Source organism: Balaenoptera musculus, chromosome 7 (genome assembly GCF_009873245.2).
Source record: "Balaenoptera musculus isolate JJ_BM4_2016_0621 chromosome 7, mBalMus1.pri.v3, whole genome shotgun sequence".
In the NCBI taxonomy this organism is placed as follows: Eukaryota; Metazoa; Chordata; class Mammalia; order Artiodactyla; family Balaenopteridae; genus Balaenoptera; species Balaenoptera musculus.
In genome coordinates this window covers 85196600-85223675 of record NC_045791.1, presented here as the reverse complement: position 1 = coordinate 85223675, position 27076 = coordinate 85196600, and the positions used below count along the sequence as shown (strand labels likewise).

Below are 27076 nucleotides of genomic sequence, written 5' to 3'. Positions count from 1 at the left end.
CCCATGAACAAATACAAATTTCATATGTAATTCACAAGTTCTAAAGTTCCATCAATTCACATATGACCAGCAGCATGCCATTCACCTAAAAACAGAGCCTAAAGGCTGAATTTTGTTCAGACTTGCTGGAATTCTATCCTCAAGTACAATAGTGGGGGGGGTGGTGCAAGGGGGGTGGGCAAGGAACCCTACCACGGACTGACGCAGGCACTGGGAGCGTTGCTGGACTGGGCAGAAGAGCTGCTGAAGAGCACGCACAGTCTCTGGTGGTTGGCAGGATTCAGACAGTCCACCTGCAAGAGAAGGAACATCCAGATGAGCACCCGCAAGCCATCACGCACTCCAACCCCAAGGCCCATCTCCAACATCCGACACACTCCACTCGATTTGTAAAGCCTCTGCCATCACTACAGGGGTTTCAGTGAAGATTCAAAACTACAAGACACTAAATATAGGAAGAAGAGCAGTTAGTTTTTGAGGTAAAGCAATCCAAAAGGTTTAAGTGAAATGTAAACATACAAATAGATGTCTAAACAGCTTGTTTTCTTAAATACTCTTATTTTTACAAAACTACATTAAATTATCTTGGAAGTAGTTAATTAAATATGAAACAGTCTGAATTGATAGCTGGATATAACATCCACCTGAGATACCCAGAAATCTAAATCCTAAGGTATTTATTTATTTGTACTTTATACCTGTTTTTGATCATTACAAAGGTAACACCTGTCTCTGCTGAAATTCAAACAGTACAGAGGTATATGAAGAAGTTCATGAAGTACTTAAAGCCTCTCCTCCTTTGATGCTGCCCCACCTCCCAAACTGACAAATTTGACTGTATGGTTAAAAACCATGTACTTTTGCTAGCTCATACACATAAACACACAAAAACACCCACATAAGTATACACAGGTGATTTTGGTTTTTTACAAAAATGGTTTGATGCTACATATATTAAAACACAATTTGCTTTTTAACACTAGAAAATATATCATGGGTTCTCTCTGGGTCATGAAACGAGATCCAACTCATCCTTTTAACAGCAAACAATTAGAAATAATGCTTCAGTAAACACCCTTGTACATATATTATAATAAAATGTAAGTATCCTTATACCAAATGCTTACTTATCTGCAGGAATAAGTTATAAAAGATAGGAATCCTAAGTCAAAAACATATATGTGCTCATGTAAATTTAAAAGACCTCCCTATCACTTTTAATAAGTTTACATAAATGTATATAAACATAAATTTATTTAAAGTTTATTATAAGTATTTTTCCATACCTCATTAACCATGGCTCTTATCACATTCTTTTTTGCCAATTTCATGTATTAAAAACGGTGTACCATTATTTTTTAATCATTCCCAGACTTGTGAAAGTGAACATCTTTTTGTTTTATTAAAAAACTATTTCCTCATCTAGAGATAAATTTGTTCATTAGTTTTATTACCACCATTATCAATAATGTATCCATGAATAAATCTTACTTTTTTTAAAACACATCCATTTCCTACAATAAACTTCCAACCCTTACTGTCCTGCTCATTGCCATTAAAAGGATCAAGGACGCATCACACTAAACCCAAGTCATCATGCCAGAAATTTTAAGCAGCTCCACGCTGCCCCCCTACCTCAGAGCTCCTCCTAGTTTACTGTGAGCTTAGCCTGAAACCCTCAAAATCCAGTTTCATTACACTACACTCCTATTTCATACATTTTAAAGCAACACATAAGCCGAAAGACCTAGACAAAAAAAAAAAGCATAGAGGAAATATTTAATAAATCTGCATGCAATTTGCCACATTTGATTATTTTTACCCTGCCATAGCAGAGATTTTCAACACATTTTTTTTAAAGACCTGTATGTTAAGTAGATTTATTTATTTATTTGGCCTCACCTCAAGGCATGTGAGATCTTAAGTTACCCGACCAGGGATCGAACCTGCGCCCCCAGCAGTGGAAGCGCGGAGTCTTAACCACTGGACAGCCAGGAAAGTCCCCAACACATTTTAAATTTACACAAGCACACAAAGTGGTCTTGCTCACCTTTGTTGACCACACTGCATCACTTGTAATCAACCCTTTCTCTTCTTCACCTTCACTTTTGCTTCCGGATTTGCCACTTGAAGTACCCGATGCATCCTTAGAATAAGCGAAAGGGTCTGAATTTTTCTGCTGAATTCTTCCTCCTCTGGCCCGATAATCGGCCAGCATTCTCCCCAGGCTCTGGCTATCACCCAGGTGCTCGGCAATTCTGGTGCTCACTAGCTCGTGTGAGGGCAGGACTTGAATAGACTTGGCCTGAACACTTCCATTCATGCCCTGAAGGCCAGAGAGATCCCTGAGCATCTGTTTCTTCCGCCTGCTCTCCATTTCTTTGAACTCTTTATTGAGGAGAGGAGACCAGTAAACCTGCTCCGCAAAATAATCTCGGGTAGAGCATCTCATCCCCTTTTCAGTTAAAAGGAAGGGCTCCCGGAATGTGATTACTGGGGAGATACAGAGGATCACATCTTTCAATTCCTGTTTAAAGGTCAAAGAATAAGTCTTTCGTTTATCTTCAGAGGAGGTAACTTCCTCAGTAATATACAGGCCAGTGTCATCCTGTAGAGGGTCTCTGAAGGCTCTCATCTGGCTTTTGGGATCCTGCAGCTCCTCTGTTTGCTGCAAAGCCTCTGGCTGCTCGCTGCCTACGGCATCCTGTTGGTCGTCTATATGGAGCGGCAGCAACGATTCCGGTACCGATGGAAAGAGAGCACAGGGGGCGCCTGCTGGGCAAGCTGCTGTGGCATGCTCTTGATGCTTCGAAGAGGCAACATCCTGTGGCACACTTTTAGTTTCCTGATCACCCTTCTCAAACAGAATCCTTGATTCTAGCAAACTGCTATCATCAGAGGGCAGAAAGTCCGGAGGGAAGTCAGGCTCCCGGGGGAGGGGACTTCCGCTGAATGGCTCTTGTGCAGCCCCTTCATCCTCCTGTCCCTCAATCAGAGAATGGAAGGAGGGGTTTGGTGTTAATGTAGGAGGCATAGCAAATTCATCCATGAGGAAGGAGATTTCTAGTTGAGAATGATAAGCTACACAGATCATAAATATTAGGATCTCCTTAACTCGAGCCAGCTCATAATCAGAGCCTCCTCTAAGCTTGATTGTACAGCCCAAGTGCTGTGGACAGCCTTCAAAAAACATCAGTGTTTTGGTTTGTTCTACAAATAAACAAACACAAGGTTAAGAAGGCTTAGGTGGCAATCCAGAAGTCCAGACAGAACTCACCATCTTAACATCTACCAGAGAAAAACCCTTAAGTAAAACCACAGTTGCCTGTCCTCATTTAACCACTGCTAATAGCTATTTCCTACTAAGTCAACCTTGTAGTACTGATGAATTTACTCATGTCCTCAGGTCCCCAATTCCAGGTAAATCTATACTAGAGATCACTCACCATTAGGCAACTGAAACATCTGCATGTAAAATTTGTGACAGGTGCCCAGGTGAGGTTTTGTAAGCAGCTGGTCCATCGACATCACCAAATCACCTTGGGTCATCCGACTGATTCGTTCTAAAACTTGCTAGAACACAGAACAACATTATATTACAAAATTAGACAGAGAAGAATAAAATTCTTAGAAAATTTAATATGAAAAAATAATAGGAACATATGAAAATGCCCTCGCAATGAATTTCCTTGATTTTAATAATTAAATGACTTTTACTGACTCTAGATTAGTCTACACTTAGAAATCAATATGTGCCTACTAAAATAAACCATATTCATATTAATGACATTATCAAAAGACATTTAAGCATCATGCACTGGCAAAAGGTACTGATTCAGGGGCGGAGGGTGGGAAGCTTCCAGGAGGGTGGGAAACTTCCAGAACTGACCTCTGTTCTGAAGAGGGTAACTTTTCAAGGGAGAGAACATTTTCTGCTACAAAATGAAGTCTCCACAAATACTACTTATTAACTAATGTCTATTACACCTTTGGTCTTGTAGAACCTATGATGAGCATTATATAACTCGTATGAGTGCTATATGAATCATACTTTCTTCCAGCCTAAGATCCTCCAGTCTTATAAACAATGAAATCACTGCCATGCCTGTCCTACTTTCAATATAGATGGCGCAGCAAAGAAATAAATAATTAAAGATCCCTGCATATCTACCATACATGCATATAAATTTACAAGCCGTGATATTTTTTAAATGATATAAAAATAGAAAAATAAGAACACTCACTGATTTTACATTAATGACCAAAGTAATGCCATGTTCCAGTAACATATCCTGGGCAATTCGAGATACCGTTTTCTCAACTAAAACCAATGTGGGCCGAACATCAACTATTCGCTGAACGTAGTTCTTCAAGAATTCCCTTTCCTAAGTAAGATAAATCAAAATTATTATGTGTGGTACAATTCAAGATCTAGACATGTAAAAATATCAGGATAGTTTGACTATTAATATCAAATTCCGCCTAAGTTTTCTTTGCCCACAAACCACTAATAAATATTTCCTACTAAGTAAACACTGTAGTACTGATGTGTTAACTCATTTCTCAGGTCCCCCAATCTCAGGTGAAACTATGCTAAAGATCACTTACCATTGCTATAAGCAAATTAACTCAAACACAACCAAGAATATTTTTCATCATTCTCATCTGCTGATTATGCTGAAAAGAGTTTCAGGAGAAATTTCATTCTCCAACTCACTAACTTTACTTTGAAGGATTTTGAATTCTTAATAACCTATGACATAAAAGCCAAGAATCCAATTAGCTAGCTCTCAAAGGTTATAAATAAATAAATAAAAAACCCTAACCCTAAATGAAAGCAATTTCTAAACGTTTTTAATATAGTTATGAATCCCCCCTTTTACAATCTGAAAGTAACCAGAATATCTCTTCTTTTGGGTATCTGAATAAATAACTCTCTAACAAATGCTATTTCAGCTACTTCCTAATTTCAATCTCCGAACAGGTAATATTCTACCTAGAACAGCTATAGTTAAAAATTAAAACATTTTTAATACAATTTCATCACAAAGGCTTACTTTCAAAGCAAATGAATATTGTAAATAACAACCAGAGTTAAAACAATATAATTCATTAATTGTTTCATAAAATTTCTGGGCTCAGAGAGGTGACAATGGAATGTGGGAGCACATCTGTCACTTCTGCTCCCTATGCCCAGTGCTTTCTGAGTAAGACTGTATTCATGGTCAGTGCCACCAGTAATGGACGAGCCTATTCCCTGCAATGAACCTGCCCTGTTATGGAGTATATTTCTTCTCACCCTTCTCTGTTTTACTGATAGAAGTTGCACATTTTCAAATTCTCCCATTATTAACAAAATGGAATTTTTTTTCCTTGAAACGTGTTAATTTCCTTCTCTGCTTACTAAATTGTTATTTAATGACATTTTAAATGATTTTATTTGTGCAGCTCCAATAAAGAATAACTAAAATAAGTTGATTTTTTTTTTTTTTAAGTTTCTGGCCTCTGATACAGGGATAGCAAATACATTTCCTCTCAGTTCCAGCTCCAGTCAACTATTATGATTATACGTGAAGCACCATGCTAAAAAGGGGTCCTGGGAGAGGCTCAGCAAGTAAAGAGTATCAGAAGGTAGGCCAGGAACACAACGGAGCAGTGGCAGACCAACAGATCTTGAGGGCCGACCTTGTGAAGACAGTATGGCACCACAGGCTAATTATCTCTTTGCCCACTGTTTCTCATCCTCCTTTTTCTAACTGTCTACCTTTCAGCTTCTTCTTTGATTGGTTATTCCACAATGAGTGGACCAAAAAAAGGATTAAAAAAAGGTCATATCAATTGATACTTTCTATCAATTCAAACTAAAAACTTTAATAGGTCAGAACTTAAAGATATAATAAACTATGTTTTATAGCACTGATGAACCAGATGCTTTAAATTATATGAATTAAATCATGTTTACTAATATACATTGCCCAGAGCACAGAGCATACTTCTCTAACATAAAGATTTTAGTCTGTTAACCTGGTCGTAAGGGTGGAGTTAAAATAAAGCAGATAAATTTAAGTATAACTTTTTTGTAACTAAATATCTATGGATTCTGATTATTAGTTCATCAACTCCAAGACATAAAATTTTACATTTTAACATCTCTGCAATTAGGATGCATCTTGCAATCCATGTGGTTGTGATCTAAACCTAGAAAAGTCTTTCACTGACACCTTCAGTGAGATCAAGAAAAGTCCCAGCATCACAGTACCTTAGATTCCATGAACGATAATTGTGTTTCCCCTTTTTCCTTATTTCAGTTGTCATTGAAAAGTCATAGTAAATAAGAGCTAGAAGGAATGGTATAAATCTAGCTGAAACCCCTCACTTTTACTGATACACAGCTGAATTCCAAAAAGGAAACAGTCCCAGTTAACAGAGTTCATTAAGCAATAGAGCAGAGTTTCATAACCCATGGTGCCTTTCACCACAATTAAGTTTTTTCTGTTGCTGTCTACGAATTCAGAACAAAAGTGATTAACCACTCTTAACCACTCTTGAGAAAATGTACCTATCACCTATGAATTTTCAAGCAATGCTTTTCCTAAATGTTTCTGGAACTGAATGTAAGTGTTTCTGCTATAATAGGAATACACATTCCTGAAAACTTCCCATTTTGAACAACTACAAATTAATTAATAGCATTTATGGGAGAAAAGAGGTTGAGGCAGACAACTTTTAAAACCTATGTAACTTCATATTCAGAGCACTAACAAGAATAAAAATTGGTACCTTGACAGAGAACTTGGACAGCCCAGACAGGCAGCTCAGTGTAGCTGGAGGTGGCCTCAAGGGAAATTTAAAATGTACAAAAGCAAGTGCAACAGTACAATTGGAAATGGAACTCTGAACAGTGAACGCCTAAGAGCCATCCAGGACCAGGGGTTGCATCTCTCTAGGGAGAGAACTCTTCGAACAGGAGCTCACTTCTAATTTCTTAAAATAGAGCTAAAAGGGTTCCTGCCTTTATAGGAGCTGAGCTGAGGCTGATTTTCTCTCCAGCTGAGGGTTATAATCCTACTGCAGTTTTTCTGGGCCTCCTCACTTAAGCAAAACCAGACAGAAACTGACACAACTTCCATCTGATGTTATTCCCTTTTACCAACTGTGTGTAAGCTACTTAGTGTTCTAGAAACATGTGTTTTAGTAGAACAGACTGTATTAAAAATCAGGTATTATCATTGGGAACCTGATTAAGCTAGAGAAATCCTTAAAGTAAATCCATGACCCAGGTGGGAAGGAAAAACAGGATTTGGATTGTCACTTTTTCTTCATATATTCCCAAAAAGTCATGTGTTGCCTTTAACACTTTGAAACTAAAAATAGTGACAGAGGTTTTGGTAAGCTTCTAAAGTGTGATACATAAAAACATCTTTTATAATAAATTTTTCAAATGAAACAACAGCAATTAAGTTTGTCTGTCCAATTTAACCAGCTGGAATGCGTTATAAGAGCTGGCAAGCATCATAGTACGCAAACATCCCTCCAGATTACTGTTTCAGTAAGTTCTTACCTGAAGCACAATAGGATCAATGCAAGTAAATTTAGTTTCTTCTCTGTAGAGATACTCAATGGAACACTTCAACAGAAGAATTTTGGGGTTTTTAATAGAAGAATTCATCTAAAAAATAAATGAACAGTTTGTTAAAACTTCGAAGTTTGCACCTTATAGTCCTCCTTTAATCACAACTTTAAATTCACACTGTTCATAATTCCTCTTAAATAGATGATCTCATTATATTCATATTAAAATACTCTCATTTAGTTCTTTTGTGGTATTCTCTTACTTTTTTTCAAAGCAAATTATTAGTTTAGGGCTATGCAAACTTCTTCAAAAATTGGCTTCTTTTCTAATAATGCTATTTTACCTAATCTTCTATACTCTTAACTATTTGTTTTTTTTTAATTTCTAATGTTGCAAGAAAAGCTATCCAGCCCTGGGTAGGGCAGAGAGGGGCTTAAAGACAGACTACTCCACAAACTCCCACAAATCAGCAACTCTGAAGGCAGAATTTAACTTTTCTGAAATTCAAGAAGGGTAGATGAGGGAGAAAAGAATTAAAACACCTGCTGAATATATTTTTGATGGAATAAGTTTCCAAGCAGTCGTAAATTTGCAAGCCAAATTGGGTAATAAGAAGTTAAAACAGAAAACCTTAAAGCATATCCTGAAGCAGTGACTCAAACAATATATCCTAACAGTGCAACTAAAGCCACAAGCAGAACAGCCAGGGCCTGCAATCCAAGTTTCCGACTGACCAAGCTTATCAGGGCCAAACCAGTAAATGGTCCTGAAAACAGTGACTCATCAGCTGGGAAACTACATTCAGGGCTCTTTTAGCAACTACAAATTAAAGACTAACTCTAAACATGGTCAGTGGAGCAAGACAGTCATTCATGCATATGTGTCTACCACACCCACATAACAGTTTTTAATTCCGGAAATGAGCACAACATACCTACCTCTGAATTCAACAAAGATCATTTAATTTGATTTAAAGTACTACTTTGGGGACTTCCCTGGTGGTCCAGTGGTAAAGAATCCACCTTGCAATACAGGGGACTTGATCCCTGGTCAGGGAACTAAGATCCCACACGCCACGGGGCAACTAAGCCCGCGTGCCACAACTCCTGAGTTTGCGCGCCTCAACTAGAGCCCATGTGCCGCAAACTACAGAGCCCACATGCTCTGGAGCCCACGCACCACAACTAGAGAAGAGAAAACCCGCGTGACACAACAAAGATCCCGCGTGCTGCAACTGAGACCCGACACAGCCAAAAATTTTAAAAAATCTTTTTTAAAAAAAATAAATAAATCTTTAAAACAATAAAGTACTACTTTGATGGGTAAAATGTTTTAATAAGACTCTATGTAGAAATATGAACTCTGGATCATTGCTATAATATCAAATCCAAACATACTTTTATTTCTCTTTGGTCACTAACAACTTTCAGGAGGCTTAATGACTTACAAAAAATAAATTATTAGACTCTGCTTAGAAAAGAGTGAAAACAGGACTGCAGTTTCTCCATCTAGTTGTTCAGGCTTGAGATCTGCCTGAGCTCTCACTGTAACCGAATCAGTATCCTCAGAGGTGGGGCCAGGGTGTCTCTATGTTTGATAAGTTCCCTTAGTGATTCTGAAACACAGCAAGGTTTGAGAACACTGTTACAGATCAACGGTTTCTCAAAATGTGAGAACCAATAAACGACACTGGAAACACCCAGAGTGCCTCCATTAAAAGCAGTCCCAGCCGAATGTGAATTGGTGCAGCCACTATGGAAAGCAGTATGGAGGTTCCTTAAAAAACTAAAAACAGCGTTACCACATGATCCGCAATCCCACTCCTGAGGATACATCCAGAGAAAACTCTAATTTGAAAAGATACATGCACTCCAATGTTCATAGCAGCACTATTTACAATAGCCAAGACACGGAAGCAACCTAAATGTCTATCGACAGATGAATGGATAAAGAAAATGTGGTACATATATACACAATGGAATACTATTCAGCCATAAAAAGGAATGAAATAATGCCATTTGCCAACAATGAGGATGGATCTAGAGATTACCATACTAAGTGAAGTAAGTCAGACAGAGAAAGACAAATATTACATAATATCGCTTGTATGTGGAATCTAAAATATGACACAAATGAACTTATATACAAAACAGAAACAGACTCACAGACATAGAAAACAAACTTATGGTTACCAAAGGGGAAAGCAGTGCAGGGAGGGATAAATTGGGAGTTTGGGAATGGTAGATGTAAGCCACTGTGTATAAAATAAATAAAACAACAAGGTCCTACTGTACAGCACAGGGAACTATATTCAATATCCTGTAATAAGCTATAATGGAAAAGAATATGAAAAAAATATATATATGTGTATAAAAAACTGAATCACTTTGCTGTACACTGGAAACTAACATAACATTGTAAATTAACTATACTTCCTTAAAAAAAAAATTTTAAAGTAGTCCCACCCTTCCCCTACCCACCCCCCCCAATTCCCACCCCCGTAAACCTACTGAATGAGAATTTCCAGGGTTTGGACTTAGGGATCTACATTTTTAACAAGGTCCACAGATGATCCTGATGCACACTACACTTTGCTAATCAGTAGCCTTCAGAATAAAGTGAGATACAAAGCCCCTGCCTGCTTCCTCCACAGCCCCATCTCCTGCCATTTCCCATCTTGCACCTTAGGATCTCAGAGTTTCCTTAGTCCACCAGGTTATTTCACCCTACTCTCTATGCTAGTGCTAGAAAGAGCCTCAGGGTTGAAGGTAGAGATAAAAGGGAAGAAGGATAACAGAATTCCAGTGATAATTCTGAGCTCAGCCCTATGAGGAAGAACAAAGTTGTCAAATGGTAGGCCTCTGGAAGGACTCCAGTCTGTTAGAAAATCCTGTCTCCTTGAGATGCGGTGGGGTGAAGGGAGACATGATACCAGTGTCCTGTCAGCCTGCTGGTTGGGAAGCCTTCTTCTGTCTGATGAGTTCCCACTGTACAAGTCCCAATCATCATCGGCTCTGGGAGACTCTCCCTCAACCCCCAAAATTTCACCCCTAGGGGAGACATTGCTAGTCACCCCTCAATGTCCAATCTCCTTTTCTTCCATGATTAAGGTACCCCCAGCTTGTTAGCTTGGCACATAGTCACAGTCTGCTGAACGTCACTGTTGAACTGAATCATATTACCTTTTTATGGGCAATATTCTTGGTACAAACAAACCCACTGACAACCACAGAATCAAACTTCTTTCCACCTGGGATCTAATGAAACAATTAAGAAAACAATAAAATTCAATGACACATCCTTAGAATCCAGTCAAATAAATTCTATTATTTATTATTTATTTTCAAATAAGTACAAAAAGTTCCAGGATGCATTTCTTCCTTTCAACCAATAATTAATGGCCTCTTAGCATGATCATCAACACTCTAACATACTACCTGGTACTTGATGCCAGATGTCAATTAAGACCACTATTAAGTTACATATCATAGGCAAAAACTACAGGCAAAACTCCACTACTCTCTAAATAAAGCAATTACCCACTGCTTTTACTCAGAACAGTGACAGTAATCTGTGGAAAGAGGCCCTTTCATAGATGACACATCAAGAAGAGGAAGCAAGAAAGTCTGGGTTCCCAACTCATTGCAAGCCCAACTTACCCCCCACCCCCATTCACCTCTCACTTCCTAACAGTGGCTTCTATGACCCTTAAGTGCACTGCTAACAAATAGAGCAGGCAGAGAAACTCCCCCCTCCTCACCTAGCACCCCTCCTGGTAATGAGCCTTTCAGATTACCATTAAGAGACAAATTACTATCAGGCCCATCTCATCAATTCCTAGCATTAGGAAAGCATTAGCAGAGCTCACTTTTTTGATGTGGACAAACTGACGGACATCCATGTCATCATCCCGGTTCTTGACATCAGGTCGGACTGTCTGAACAACCTGGCAGACTAGTGATACAATGATGTCCCTCCAAGATGGTGACAATGACTCACTATGGAGCAACTGCTGGAGTAGTGCCATCATATGGTTGTGATTAGCTGAGCTACAAAAATGTTACAGGAAAGAAGTCTGCATAGTTAATACTGCCAGAGACAACAGTTTTGAAGATACAACACAGTCTACCAAAGAAATAAGCACACAAATTATGGTTCACAGATGAGATCTTCTTGGTCAATTTTATTCTTTCTGCATATCTGCACCTTAATGATTTTTCACATAAAGAAAATCTGTGAGTATCTTCAACTAAGATGACCCATTTAATTTGATTAAACTTTAACACATAAATGACAATGGGGACAGATAAGCACAATTTAGGACACTTTTTGTTTTATAAGAAATTTCACCAGAACAGGCTTTATTTCCTAAGTAATGTTAGTATTTTTGACTTTCTAAGGAAGAACTATGCACATGCCTATCAAGTCACTGAAGATTATAAAAATGGAGAATTAAAATTAAAAAGCTCACTGCCTTACAGCAACCTCTCCATGGCTTGTTTCTCTCCATTCTCCTCCCTTAGCAGCTCCAGGTTGTTATGATGCCAGCCCAAAGGTGTGAAAGGCAGCTCTTTGGATTTTTCCTCAACTCGACGGTTAAATAAGGATTCTAAGTGTAAAATAAGAAATTATACTTCATTGTCACGTTTTATACCATCTACTCATAGATTTAGAAATTGCCAACTTACGTTTTTACGTTTTTTAAGTTAGCCAATTCAATTGTTGGTGTAAAAAAAGCAGGGACATGTTTAAATTCATAAATAAAAAAATGAACTCTGAGTTAGATCATCAATATTCTCAACAGACAAAATCAGAGACAGAAGTGTGAAAAGTAAATTTACATAAGCAACCAGGACTCTCAAGAAAATAATTATAAATACGGCTTCTGAAAAGCAAATAAAATGAGATTTTTTTACAGTCTTTTTATTTATTTGGAGACATAAACAAAACAAGGTGGTTAATTTTTCCTATAAAATCACAAACTGAAAACTGCATTCAATAGAAATCAGAATGCAAGCAGAACATGTGATACTGTGGGTGCTGAACTTTAAAAAGTTCAGCCCTGATACGTCTGAACCAGTACATGACAGTATAGAAAGTCTACTCAGACAATCCTTTTAGTGTTTCTTTTTCAATACAGGAACAAAAGGCTTTCTTTTTAATTGGCAAAACTTCTACAAGTCAGACCTAAAAATTAACTGTAAAGAAATTAAAACATGGTAAATAACAATTTATGTAAAATTCTGTTAATGGATCAAGACCAAAAAAATAATAGATAATACTACATGCTTTGCAAAAAAAGATGCTCACTAAATGCTGAAAAATGTGATTGAATAAATGGAAAGAAAAGAGGTGAGAAATGCTTACAAAAATTCTCAAATCTTTCCCCGTTTAAAGCAAACTAAACAAACAAAAAAACTTTCAACTAAACATTCTAGCAGCTTACACAGTAAAGCAAGTGTCCATGACAAGTGAAGTACAAAAATGGCACATTTCAATTATTTAAACCCCTGGTCTATAAACATCTAGTTGGACCAGATGCTTGGAGGTGAATTCAGAAACACTGCTAAGTTATGACACCAGCTGCAAGTGGCTGCCCTTGTACCAGCTTGCCCTACCTTCTCTCTTTTATGTGAAACCCTCCCATTATCTGAGGCCTAAGCTGTAGAGTGTTATGGACCAATTAAGTAAGTGTGTCTTCACTCCACAGCAAGCTAAGTAGGGTCACGGCTGGAAGAGGCTTGTACTTCCTCTTGTCCCCAGGGAAATGGTCAGCAGAACTAGTTCTTTATCCCCTTCTGTCCACTTGTCTCCCCAACTCCACAGGGCAAGCGGCATCCTCAATCGGATGAGATCTGCCTGTAGGCTTTTTGACAAGCTTGACAATCACTGATGATATGTATATCAATACTTAATACTATACTCATGATATAGGAAAGCATAAACTATTCATGCCTTTAAATGAATAAAATTCAAAATCTACTTAAAAGCTTTTAAACAATTACTTTTCAGATCAGAGACCTTCTTTCAAACCAAGTCCGAGTTTATATTTTTGGTTCTCAACAGTCTCAAAGTTACTACACATATTAAAATCCGTGTTCCCATGATACTAAAATAATCATATACATTGTCAGTACCTACTCTGCACCTATCAATGTGCTAGGCCCCAAGTATATCCCCATGAACAAAAGAGACACCATCCCATGTATAGCTTTTGATAAAATTACCTTTGATGAAGGCATCACTTATTGAGAGCTGTTGTCCTCCATTGTCAGAAATCAAATACTCTGCATAGCAGGGAGAGAGGAGAGAGAGGAGGAAGGAAAGGAGAAGCTTATGACTATTAACATGCCAGCATAATTATACAGAAAACACACCCACACACAAAGTATTACCCATACTAAACCCATCAGTACACAGCCAAGTCACAAAACTTTAGGCTAAAATGATGCTTTATAACTTGTTCTGCACACTTCATACTAAACTTGATAGACTTAAATTAATAACTCAACAAAACCTTGAAACAGTAATGACAGATAATCTTTAACAGACCATTCTTCCCTTATCAAAACTGAACTGGTTTACGAAAACTGAGATCATCAGTAATTTTCATGACAAGCCTAAAAAGTTACTCTTTTTCTCATGCACAACTGTATTATTTAACAAACAATGAGTTCAGCTAGAGAAGCCACCTCATAATACAATATAAGGTGGGGTTTTTAAAATTTCAGAATATAAGCTATAAAATAAATTAATACAAAAGTGACAATGGCAGGGAATAAAGATGTAACTCGTAAGGATTTATATTAGTTTTTAGAGTTTTAATTTTCAAAAATTCTAACCAAATACTTCCAAATAGTTGCTGAAAGATAACTTCTGAACACACAGTGAATGTGTTCTTTTAGAACTTTTAGAATAGTAATTATTTTTCTTATAAGTGAAACTTACTCTTTACTTCCCCATGACCTTTTCTCTAGGTCTGTGCCCAAGCACAGCTCAAATGAGGTTCTTTCTACCGTGCAAATTTAACCACAATGCATTTTAAGCCCTTTAAGGCAAAGGTGCTCCACAAAATTCTTTGCAGGCAGAGTTTATTTATAAACAAATGGGCTTCAAAAGTTAATGTGTCTATAAGCCAATATGCTCATCCTTCAAACAAGAAAGTGGAGAAAAAAATTTAGAAAGTTCAAGTGTGCCATGTCAAATACAATAAAATCAAGTATTATATGGACCAGTGAAAACAGATGTTATACTTTATTCCTATACCTCCCGCACAGAAATTAATAATGCCTACCCCTATTTGTTCAACTAATGTAGAGGCTTTACAAGCTTTACTCTTCATACTAAAGGATATATATATATAAAATTCCAGAAGCGATGGATTTTCCCCATTATGAAAAAATTTCAAACATACAGAAAATCCTGTATACCCTCCACCTAGACTGAACAATTGTTAATGATTTGCCATATCTGATTTCTCTCTATATATGTGCTTTTTTTCCAGACCATTTGAAATTACACATATCATGACATTTTACCACTAATACTTCAGCATGCATCTCTTAAAAATAAGGGCATTCTCCTCTATAGCCGTAATATTTACACACTTAAGAAAACTGACAATTTCTTAATATCATTGAGTTAGTCCATATTCAAATTTATCTAACTGTTCCCAAAATGCTTTAATAAATGCTTTTTTCCCCCTCAAACCTGGATCCATTAAGGTTCATACATTACATTCTCTTTATTCTCTTTTAGTCTAAAGTAGACTTCCTACCTTTTTTTTTTCATGATATTGAATTTTGAAAGAACCCAGGCCAAATGTCCTGGTGAACATCCCACATTCTGGATTTGGTGGATTGTTTCCTCATGGTGCTGTTTAAATTGCTCTTATACCCCCTGTTTCCCTATAAATGGGAAGTTAGGTCTAGAGGTTTGCGGAAGCCATGATTTTCACTTTCTTCTCTAGGTTCTACTTGCTAACTTTCCAACAATGGTTCAGAATCCTGCGACCAACACAGAATAAAATATTTTTTAATTGCATAACTCTCCAAGACCAATAATGACAAATTAATCAAACCAGAAGATCGCGCTGTCTCAGTTTTACAAGTTTCTGAAAATGAGGGGTTTGCTTATGTAACATAAAAAACATGACCAGTTTTTTTTTAAGTATAGCTATTTCAATCAATTTTATAAATTCAAATTTCCTCAGCCTTAAAAGCTAGCAGATGATCCCAAAGAAAAGACTTAATAAGTATTACCTTTGCCTTTAATGGAAAGATAAAAAGCACCCATTCTCATTTTTATTTAAGAGAAATGAAAACCAGAAGCAGAGGAAGTCTTTCACTTCCCTAACTAGGTCACTCTGACGACCTTTATTTTCTGGTAACCAGTGTTCCTCCTAACTACAGTGAAGAAAAAAATAATTTATTGTATCTCAACTTCACAAGAAAAATAGAAAAAAGAATAATTCCTGTTAGTATGCTAAAAATTAACAAGAGAGAACTGTGAAAGCCAGAAATGTGTATTAAGGGATTTATAAAGTCCTCAAATTACAGGCTCTCAAGGTTGCAAATGACCTAAGAGGTCAATCTAATAATTACCTTCTTTCTGGGGTGTGTGGGTGTGTGTGTGTGTGTGTGTGTGTACACATATACAATGTAATATTACTCAGCCACAAGAAAGAATAAAATCTTGCTATTTGTGAAAACATGGGTGGAACTAGAGGGTATTATGTTAGGTGAAATGAGTCAGAGAAAGACAAATTCTGTATGATTTCACTTATTTGTGGAATCTAAAAAACAAAACAAATGAACAAACAGAACAGAAAAGAAACAGAGTTATAGATACAGAGAACAAACAGGGGTTACCAGAGGGGAGGGGGGTGGAAGGAGAAAAGAAATAGGTAAGGAAGATTAGGGGTACAAACTTTCAGTTGCAAAATAACTAAGTCATGGGTGTAAAATACACAGGGTGGGGCATATAGTCAATAACTATGTAATATCTTTGTATGGTGACATACTGTAACTAGACTTAACTGGTGATCATTTCAAAATGTATAGAAATATGGAATCACTATGATGCGTAACAGTTGGAGATCAATTATACTTCAAAAACAAACTCAGAAAAAGAGATCAGATTGGTAGTTACTAGAGGAAGGGGGTGGGGGAGGGGAAATTAGACACAGGCAGTCAAAAGGCAGAAACTTCCAGTACTAGGGACGGATGTATAACACAATCAATACAATTAACACTGCTGTATGTCATATATGAAAGTTGTTAAGAGAGTAAATTCTAAGAGTTCTCATCACAAAGAAAAGAATTTTTTCTATTTCTTTAATTTTCTATCTATGGGAGATGATGGATGTTCACATAAGTAAACTTATGCTGCACACGTTAAACTTATACAGTGCTTTATGTCAATTATATCTCAGTAAAACTAGAAGGGAAAACAAACAACAACGAGGCATCCTCTAACTCTTCAATATTTTGGACTTCACTTCCTCTTAACAGACAGTGTTCTTTCCTGGGTAAGGTTATCTTAACAGAGGTTAAAAAAAAAAAAAAAAGTTCAATTAATATTGTATCAACTTCCCCAAATAACTGGCCTAATTTTTCTCTTTGCATCACAATTTTAAAAATCTTTCCCAAGATATCCTTGGCATTTCCTCCAATCTTCCGTGCAGTCTGGACTTCAGCTATCCTGCCACTTTTCTAAAAGCACTGGCCCCTCTTTCAGACTGCTCCTCATATGAAGGTTTCCTCTCACAATTTTTCTAGAAAAAAAATTTTTAAAGGTTGAGATCAGAAAGTTGCCAGAGGAGTCATGATGGTTTTTTTCAACTGCAGGTGCTGCCCCTTTAATTTTCCTTATAAATGCAGTTTGAGGTTGTACTGTAAAAACGTCATTATCGCAGCCTTCTATTCCCATTCTTCCCCCAACATTATGAAGTTAGGTTTCCTAAAGCAAATGCCTGACTGTGCTCAGCAGTCCACCTTTTGCTATTATTAGTTGCATGATGACAGGTCACTTTCTTCATGATTTTCAAAAGTTCCTTAACTTTCCAAGAGATGAAATCACCAGCAAGTCAAAAATGTATTTCACACTCTTCTTTCAGCACAATGAAATTGCCAACAGAAGTGTCCAGAGAACAGATACCCTCCGTCATGACAGATCATCCCACCTATGAACCACATCTGTCATTTATATTACAAAAATCCAATATCCTCCATGTGACCAGAGTCTACAGTTAATTCTCACAAAAGTGCCACATCTGCTTCACTGTCCTTTCATACTCACCCAAATGTCTGCCATCATTTTTCCAATTTCTGCTTTGAGGATTCCCATAACGATGTGTATCTTACTTGTGCTCAATGCGAGTCAGGTGTCCTCTTTTCTCACACCCTCTCTAAGTTTCTATTCTTAAATAAGATATACCTTTTTATTACTATAACCCTTAAATGCCATTTTACCACATCTTGATGAGAGTGGCTAATATCGACAATTATGAGAAATCTGTTGTAGAAATGTGAATTTGTTTCCAATTATTTTAGCATAGATGTTTACATTCAAAAGCTTCTCTCTTCTGATAATATTTTGAGGCTCAAAGTAGGCAGCAGCAAAGAATTAGGCAGGAATTTCAGATCTAAGTAAGGAGACAATTCAAATTTAGAGCGCTAAATATTAAAAATTCAAACTACAGGTGAAATCATGGAATAAATTGCTTCATCTGTAGAATAATGATTTTTCAGTTACTGTAACATAATGAAATGCCACAGTTACTTATTACTTATGTTTTTTTCTTTTTTTTGGCCGCATAGCATGCGGGATCTTAGTTCCCTGACCAGGGATCGAACCCGTGCCGCCTGCAGTGAAGTGCGGAGTCCTAACCACTGGACCGCCAAGGAATTCCCAATTATGTATTTTTTACTTATTTACCTTTACTAATGCCACTTTAGAGCTAAAATTTAAATTGCCTTTTAATTATATCCAACAAAGTAAACCTCATCATCCATTTTTAAAGAAAGCATTTCATTTCTATGTACCGCTATGTTAGATTTTAGTAATGGTTTACCTTACTTTTCCTTTTATACCGAATGTCTTTTGAATTATTATTTTTCAGTAGACTAAAGCCTCAAATAAGACAGCTAAAAGAAGGAATTTGTTTTGTATTAAAGAAGAAACCTTGTTTATAAATATAGCATATGCACAATAAGCATTTTAAATTAGAGGAGAAAGATGTTTTGGAATGTGTGAACGTTTTTCACCAATCGAGTTCAAGCATCTGGAAAGGTTTAGTGGAATACTATGCTACTGGGCAATAGCATAAGCAAATAAGCTTTAAAATATTAAATGAAGAAAGAGAAATGAATAGAGCAGAACATCCATGTTATAAATGCAAAGAAATGCCACCTTGGAAGTTGCACATTATGCTAAGGGAAAAGCAGTCAGATGTAGTTCCTTTTAAAGACTACAAGCTTTAAACTGTGTGTGGTGGTACTGAGGTAGAAAACAAGAAATAAAAGGAACCAGAACCAACCAAAAAACAAACAAAAAAAAACATGTGGGGAAGAGGTGGGGGGAAAATGAGAAGGGGTGGACCAAAACCCACACCAAATCCCCTCAGCCATAGGGGTCAGAGGAAGCCAGAAGGACAAGCTGGCTTGAGATCTCTCCAGCCTGTGTTTGGACTGCAGATGGTGACTACCTCCTACCTTTTTGGTCAGCAGGGTGAGGGGGCACATGTGGGTACTTGGAGGGCTTCTTGATATGGAAGTTCACGTTGTCCAGCTCCACGTTCAGGCTGATGGACGCGGCTGAGTCACTGTCCACTGTGGACTGGAAACTGCTGACTGATGTGCGCTTGCTAGGACTGGCAGAGTCTTTTAGTGTTGGGGAGGGGAAAGAAATACAGGGAGAGGAGGGGAGTAAAAATGGGTTTCATCAGGGTATCGGAGGAAAGGAGAAAAATGGTTTTTTTAATATACAAGCCCAATGTGCAATACCAAAATGGATACAGTATTTTCATGTACTTCTGTGTAGACTTAATAAAATTTGAGCAAGTTAAATGTAAAATGAATTTTTAAAATGAAGAAATATGTTGGAGGTTCTGCAGAGAGAAGGTCTGATATCATAGTGAAGAGGTGAGAAAGATGTCTACTGCAATATTAGCTCGGAGTTATTTTTAAGCTGCTGCAAACTAAAGACTACGGCAAAATCTGAAAACACCAGTAGCCTAACAAGTTGGTTTCTTAAGAAAATACTGTATCTAAGACAAGGATTGCTATCAGATGTTGTTACATTTAGTTGGAGCCATAAATCTTAAAAGTAGGACTGTTTCAACTAAATAAACAAAACACTCATTTTATCATACATACACAGTAATGATTCATAAAAACTAAAATGTCAGAAAGTGAAACTCACTGGTCAAATTGTCGTCACCTTCTTCAGCTATCTGCTCTGTGTCGCTGTCATCAAACTTGATGTCTTTAAACCAGGATGGCTCAGAGTGTCCTTCCACAGAGTTCACTGAGTCACTGTCCGGAGAAGGGGTCTCGGAAAATTCTGTACTCTGAAAGGGTCAAGACAGGATCCAAGCGATTGACCCTCAATGGCAACAATGTTGAGGCTGTCACACTACAAATAAATTCTAGCCCAATATTTGTACAAGGCTAACCACTAAATAAATTTATGTAAAAATTAGCAAATTAATAGAAGCTAAGTTGTAAACCAGCATCATGCTGGCAACTCCACTCTTCCAATTATAATATTTATGAATCAGTAAGCTTAAAGGCAGCATATTACGAACAAAACATACAGATTTTATAGTGTCTCATCTTTTATTCCTGAGAGTAAAGACAGCTCAGAATTTATCCTAACCCTGTGCCAACATACTGGAAAACAACTGTTAGATTTTAACACATAACACCACACTAGTGTTTTGGGTCTTTGTCTTTTCTAACCATTGATTTTTCAATTTTAGTTCACAAAGGTATTACTGAATATTATTTATATCAAATTAACATAAACCAAAAGTGAAAGTATATCTTTTTTTAAAAGTTCTATCTTTAAGTAATTTCCAATTTCCTAATTAAAGTAAAAAAAAAAAAAACAAACAGAAAAGAGAATATTCACCATTTTACCATTACTGTACAGTTGAATACTGCTATAGAGTCAAAATCTATTGCAATGGTACCATGAAGTTTTTTCAATTGTTTTATTATGTATAGTCCCTCTTAGTCCTAAAAATGCAGACACAGTAAAACTGAAAACCACTGAAGATAAATGACAAGCAACTACAATATCACAACGCCAAGCTTAAGAGAAGCCACACCAACTGAACAGTGTTTGATTCCAATGGGTTTTTTAATCACCACTACCTATCAAGTAAAAATGTTTAACTTTCCTCAAACGGCAGGGAAAACATGTTAGAAAAGTGTATCTTTGGGTTATTCAGCTAGTTTTTATTCCCGCTGATGGAGAAGACTTGGCAGCAAAGCTCACTATACTCCCCTTAGCAGTGCCGCTGAACGCTACCTGCAGTGGTCTGTACAGCGCGTACTCATCCCGGAAGAGCTGGTCGTGATGGCTGACGCAATCCAGCCAACGTCCATCCACCATTGCCTGTCCAATTGCTATAGCTTGTGCCCTGAATCAAGACCAAGAGAAGTGAAAACTTTTAAAAGTCAGTCAGAATAATTTTACAAGTACAAGATCAGACACAAACTGAATTTTTTTTCCATTCTAATCAGAGTTGGAATTTCAAATGGTCCTTGGATAGGTGAGGGATAAAACAAGAGAGACTTGAAGCTAAATTAAAAGATCTTCCCATGTACCATAGTAAAGGAGAACCAGTCCCAAGAAAACCTAATTTCAATTACACAAACATTTACAAGTACTCAGTGCATGCACACCCCTTTACTTACTAGGAGTAAAAAGTGTTGAGAATAGCATGGCTCCTGTCCTCAAGGAGCTTACAGTCTTTGATGAGAAGACAATACCAAATATTATAAATATAGATATAAAATGTATATCTATATATATACATGAAATAATTATTAACACATTACATTTATATGGCAGTTCACAATGTACCAAACACATTTGCCCATATTATTTCATTCTCACAGCTTCTTCATAGGATCACATATTGTCCTCATATTAGAGCTGAGAGGTCAAGTCTCTAAGAGATTGAATAACTTGACAAAGGGCACAAAACTAAAAAGAGATACAACCCAAACTGGAACCCAGGGCTTCACAGCTGTTTCTTCTCTTCCTACATACTTGTTTCTTCTAAGCAAGCAGAAAAGCCAGGTGACGCATTACCCTGAAAGGCAACAAGACCTGTCTGTCTCTTTCTCACAAATGATTTGTGAGGCAGGCTAGGACACTCCTGGTGTGGTTAATGGACCCAATTCTCAAGATAGGTTGAAAGTTCAGATTAGGGAGCAGTAGCAGGAGAATCTACTGTGGCCTTAGGATCTAGCTGCATTCCCCAATCCGGCTTAACTAGAGAGCTCTGGGCTTTGGGAATTAACTGTACATTTCTGCTTTTAATAAATAAGGTGAACTGTGACCCCATTTGGCTCCTTGCATCTACTCTCTACTGATTACAACTCAGAAGGGAGGAGGGTTGAGTAATTAGCAGCCCAAACACCAAATGCAGAAAACAAGCAGCACCCCACTCACAAAGAAATTTGCTCCCTTTATATCTACATGATATGTCATTAAAAATAAATTCATAAATAATATCAAAAAGTCTTTCTTAAGCTCCATTACCTTGTAGCAATGTGTCCATTTCGGATTAACCAGTTGACTAACTCCTTTCCTACAATGCAGTTGGGATGAGTTCTCAGCCAGTAGCGGTGATCCTGAAACTCCATTCCGCTACTGTGATGGCAAATTTTTTTCCACAGGTCTTTTAACTGAACACTGTCCTGAAATCACATTATGAGGAAGTAATTACTCCTGAGAAGGATGCTATATACCGTTTCAGACTGCTTCTTGTGATTTTTAGATTCATAAAAGGAAACTCAATTCAGATTTGTCATAGCTAACTTACATGATTTAATAGAAATGACACATGCATGGGGAACAGCTTGAACTCAGCCCATCTAATTGCAAACGTAACTTTTTCTCTTGAGAAAAAAAAACCAAAAAACTATCCCAAATAATTTTTTTTTCAGTCAATGGCACATACTATCGGTCTCCTGATTATCTAAACACAGAATGTCACACCCCTCTTTGGAGACAGAACAAAAGAGAAGGAGGGAACAGTGAATCACATTAATCTAAAGTAACTTTCTGTAGCTTTTACCCCACCAGATTCTTACCATTCTCACATATACCCAACTGCCAGGTGAATTTCCTAGAGAAAGGCCATCAGGGAATTACTCCCTGCTCAAAAAAACCTCAACACTGCTCAGCACCTACAGGTTCAAATCTAAAACTTACAGAGACTGAATTCACCACCTTCCACCAAGTAGCCCCGAATAACTTTCCATTCTCATTGCCCACAGAACTGAACTTAATATCCCTCCCAACATCTCCCAATTAATAAACGTCACTTCAGTCCACAAAAAATGCCATGCTTATTCTCACCTCTATACCTTCTGAATTGTAAACCTGAGGACAGAAGCCATATCTTCCATTTCTTTGAGTCACTCTTATGATTGAACACAGTATTTTACAAAGATAAATTCAATAAACAACTGATTACTACCTACTTAAACATATAATATTAAATGTCTGAAAAGTATTCCATGTGTATAAGAAACATGTTCCAAAGTTTAAACAGCAATCTGGGACCTAACTCAAAGTTAAGCTCTAGTGTTATGTAGGCATCTGAAATCTGATTTTGCCAGATGAAAGCAGTCAAGAAAATATTAATGTAGCATATGAGCATGGAATGCTTGACCAATTTCAGGTCATCCTAATAAAAACTTAGCAAATAATTTCCTCTATTTAATTTATATGATAACGGGCTATTTCATTTGTATTTGTCTTAAAAAAAAAATTAGTGAGATAAACATTCTTTATGCTCTAAAGTTGCAATGGGTCAAAGATACTGGACCGGTACCAGAAGAATTTTGCGTTCATCCTCAGTGGTCTCTGTCCTAACATATGTTCGGTTAGCCTGGGGACTGACAGATGTCTCATATGATGGTACCATGGGAGACCCAGATCGATCCAATGACAGGTTAGTAATGCTGGCTGATCTGGAAATAAAAACAGAAAGTGAAAACACAGTTGTAAATTCTTCATCAATAAACAGGATTATAATGAAAGTTCATTTTTAAATGAATGGTTACTTGCCAATGCTAAGGGCACTTTTAAAAGTAGTTATGATGGTTATATATGATACTATCATCGGGGAAGCTGGGACAGAAGTATCCAGAAATTCTCTGCACTATTATTTCCAACTTATATGTTAGTCTGTAATTATTTCAAATTAAGTTTAAAAGAAAGTCATTATGGACCTAAGTGTCCATCGACAGATGAATGGATAAAGAAGATGTGGCACATATATACAATGTAATATTACTCAGCCATAAAAAGAAACGAAATTGAGTTACTTGTAGTGAGGTGGATGGACCTAGAGTATGTCATACAGAGTGAAGTAAGTCAGAAGGAGAAAAACAAATATGGTATGCTAACACATATATATGGAATCTAAAAAAAAAAGAAAAAAAATGGTTCTGAAGAACCTAGGGGCAGGACAGGAATAAAGACGCAGAAGTAGAGAATGGACTTGAGGACACGGGGAGGGGGAAGGGTAAGCTGGGACGAAGTGAGAGAGTGGCATGGATATATATACACTACCAAATGTAAAATAGATAGCTAGTGGGAAGCAGCTGCATAGCACAGAGAGATCAGGTTGGTGCTTTGTGACCACCTAGAGGGGTGGGATAGGGAGGATGAGAGGGAGACGCAAGAGGGAGGAGATATGGGGATATATGTGTATGTACAGCTGATTCAGTTTGTTATAAAGCAGAAACTAACACACCACTGTAAAGCAATTATACCCCAATAAAGATGTTAAAAAAAAAAAAGTCATTATGAAAAGACTACAGGAAAAAAATTATAGATGTAGTTCATACACCAGTAATATCTCAAAGGAAATAAATACTAACTCTTCTTAAAATGCTGAAAATTAGGGTGTTTTCTTTTTTTTAATTGACGAATACAAAGCATCACAGTCTAAATGCAGAAATAATCTTGCAGATCAGGCATGGGAAATTATGGCCCACAATCCAAAAGTTTTTGCATAACCACTGAACTAACAAGTTTTTTTTTTAATTGAACATCTATAACATTCTGATGACAAGAAACACACTAATTTTGAACCCCAACTCAGCAAAATCATCCCCCAAAAAAGAATTCCTTTCTTCTCATTAGTAGACCTATGTTAAAAATATTGTCCTCAATTATTATTATATTTTGAATTTGATCGATAGAAAAAGTAGTGAAAATTTATTTCCTCTCTTGGTATATAAGTACTTACAAAATATCTTTTTTTTTTTAACATAGGAAAAAAATTGTATTTCTAAAGTTTACAGTCAATCATTAGGTAAGTGTAATATCAATAAGTTACCAGATAAGTGACTTGTAAATGGAGTATCAATAGCAGCAAGCAAGCTTTTATTTATAAATAAATTTTAACTAGAAATTTAGTTAGCTTCTACATAGAAAAAATGAAACCCAATTTTAGCCTCTATATAAAGGATAAAAGGCAGAAGCATCTACAATGTGTTCAAGTCCCTCTCAGGATGTATTTTCCCTCATTTGGTCTCACAGAATCCTATTGAATAGGTACAACTAGATCCATTCTACAGATAAAGAAATCAAGAGTCAGAGATTAAGGAATCTGTCTAACTCAGCTAATAAATAACAGGACTGCCATTCAAACCAGGTCTCAATTGAAAACCTATGTTCTCCTAGCATAAAGATACTTTTAAAATAATTTAAGAAATTATTCACAGGTCTGTAACAGGTTTAGGCAAAAAAATCATTCTTAATAAGAAACCCTGGTATCAAAGAAATATAGTCTATAGACAAGACTTTTTAAGTAACCAGTTCTTCATGGGTTTTTTTTCCTCTTTTTTTTTTTTTTCTTCTTCATGACTTGGCATATTCTTTTAGTGAAAAGTTGCCACTATGTCTTATTCAACCAGTTAAAGTCTCTTGTCCAATATGTGCTTTATCCATGCATTCTTCTTCTCTAAAAGTCCATCATCCCTACACATATTCTGATATAGTGGCAACAAGAGTAAAAGAAAATTAGTCAATTTTGTTGTCAAATATTCAAATAAGTAGCCTAGTGGTAAGAATGTTAGCTAACATTTTATTTAGAGAAAGTACTCACTGACTAAATTACATCTTTCCTAAAGACATATATCAATATTAGCGTTAATTCAAAACACACAGAGATATACTGTACATTAGCACAGCTATCTCTACATTTGTATATGTGCCAACAGGAGTCTTGGAATTTGTCCCATCTTTTAAAAAATTGTCTTGACTTCACATTCTTCTAGTGCATTCCCCTGCTTCAGTATAACAAAACTCGTCTCCAATTCTTCTTCCACTCTCGCCAGAACCCCGAACAACCCACTGAAATTGCCTATACCAATGTTATTGTTAAATCCCATAGTCAGTTTTTACTCTTCATCTCATTTGATGTATCAGCAGGATAACTCCCTCTTCCCTGAAATACAATACTTTCTTCACTTGGCTACTAAGACAACACACTCTCCTGACTCCCTTTCACCTTATCACTAGTCTCTCCTTCTCAGTCTCCTTTTCTGGTTCCTCTTCATTTCCCCAGTCTCAGTCCCTGGTCCTTACTTCCTCACTTTCCACACTCACTCTTTTGATGATCTCTACACAGGTTCATAGTTTTAAATACCATCCACATGATAACAACACCCAAGTTTATATCTCCGACTTGTACCCCTCTCCTGAACTCTAGATGTATATATCCAACTATTTGATAACTCAGTTGGATGTCTAGAAGGTATCTCAAATTCAACATGTCTAAATGTTCCTCCCCCTCTTCCCCATATCAATAAATGGCAACTCTGTCCTTTCAACTGCTCAGGCAGGAACAAGGCAAGGACGTCCTCTCAAGACTTATTTTCAAAATCATACTAGAAGCACTAGCTAATGTAATAAGAAAAGGAAATAAAAGAAATACAGAATGGGAAGGAAGAATTAAAACTGTTTTTCTTCACAGATGGCATGATCTTCTATGTAAAAATCTGAAAGAATCAACCAAAAAAACTCCCAGAACTATAGCAAGGTTGCATGATGCAAGGTTAATATACAAAAGTCAGTCACTTTCCTATATAACAGCAATGAATAAGTGAAGTTAAAAATCAAAACACATTACCATTTACATCAGCACCCCAAAAAAATGAAATACTTAGGTATAAATCTAACAAAATATATACAAGATCTGAATGAGGAAAACCACAAAACTCTGATGAAAGATATCAAAGAACT

At 36.8% G+C, this 27076-nt stretch overlaps 1 protein-coding gene across 8 annotated transcripts in view; it reads right to left on the bottom strand.

The window, feature by feature from the left end:
- The window catches only part of PIKFYVE (phosphoinositide kinase, FYVE-type zinc finger containing), a 77545-nt gene that overhangs the window by 29312 nt on the left and 21157 nt on the right, over positions 1-27076 (bottom strand). For 5 of the 8 annotated variants that reach the window (XM_036858020.1, XM_036858022.1, XM_036858023.1 and 2 more), the window contains 14 exons: positions 23652-23790; positions 22352-22509; positions 21110-21221; positions 19997-20144; positions 19288-19455; positions 13801-13860; positions 12053-12182; positions 11442-11622; positions 10756-10830; positions 7562-7669; positions 4245-4385; positions 3447-3573; positions 2051-3210; positions 193-293 (listed from right to left, as the gene is read on the bottom strand). In XM_036858020.1, the coding sequence (XP_036713915.1) occupies positions 193-293; positions 2051-3210; positions 3447-3573; positions 4245-4385; positions 7562-7669; positions 10756-10830; positions 11442-11622; positions 12053-12182; positions 13801-13860; positions 19288-19455; positions 19997-20144; positions 21110-21221; positions 22352-22509; positions 23652-23790 (2808 nt within the window). Of the gene's footprint in view, positions 1-192; positions 294-2050; positions 3211-3446; positions 3574-4244; positions 4386-7561; positions 7670-10755; positions 10831-11441; positions 11623-12052; positions 12183-13800; positions 13861-19276; positions 19456-19996; positions 20145-21109; positions 21222-22351; positions 22510-23651; positions 23791-27076 lie in introns of those variants that run through there. The other 3 variants (XM_036858024.1, XM_036858026.1, XM_036858028.1) reach the window with 2 other exon arrangements.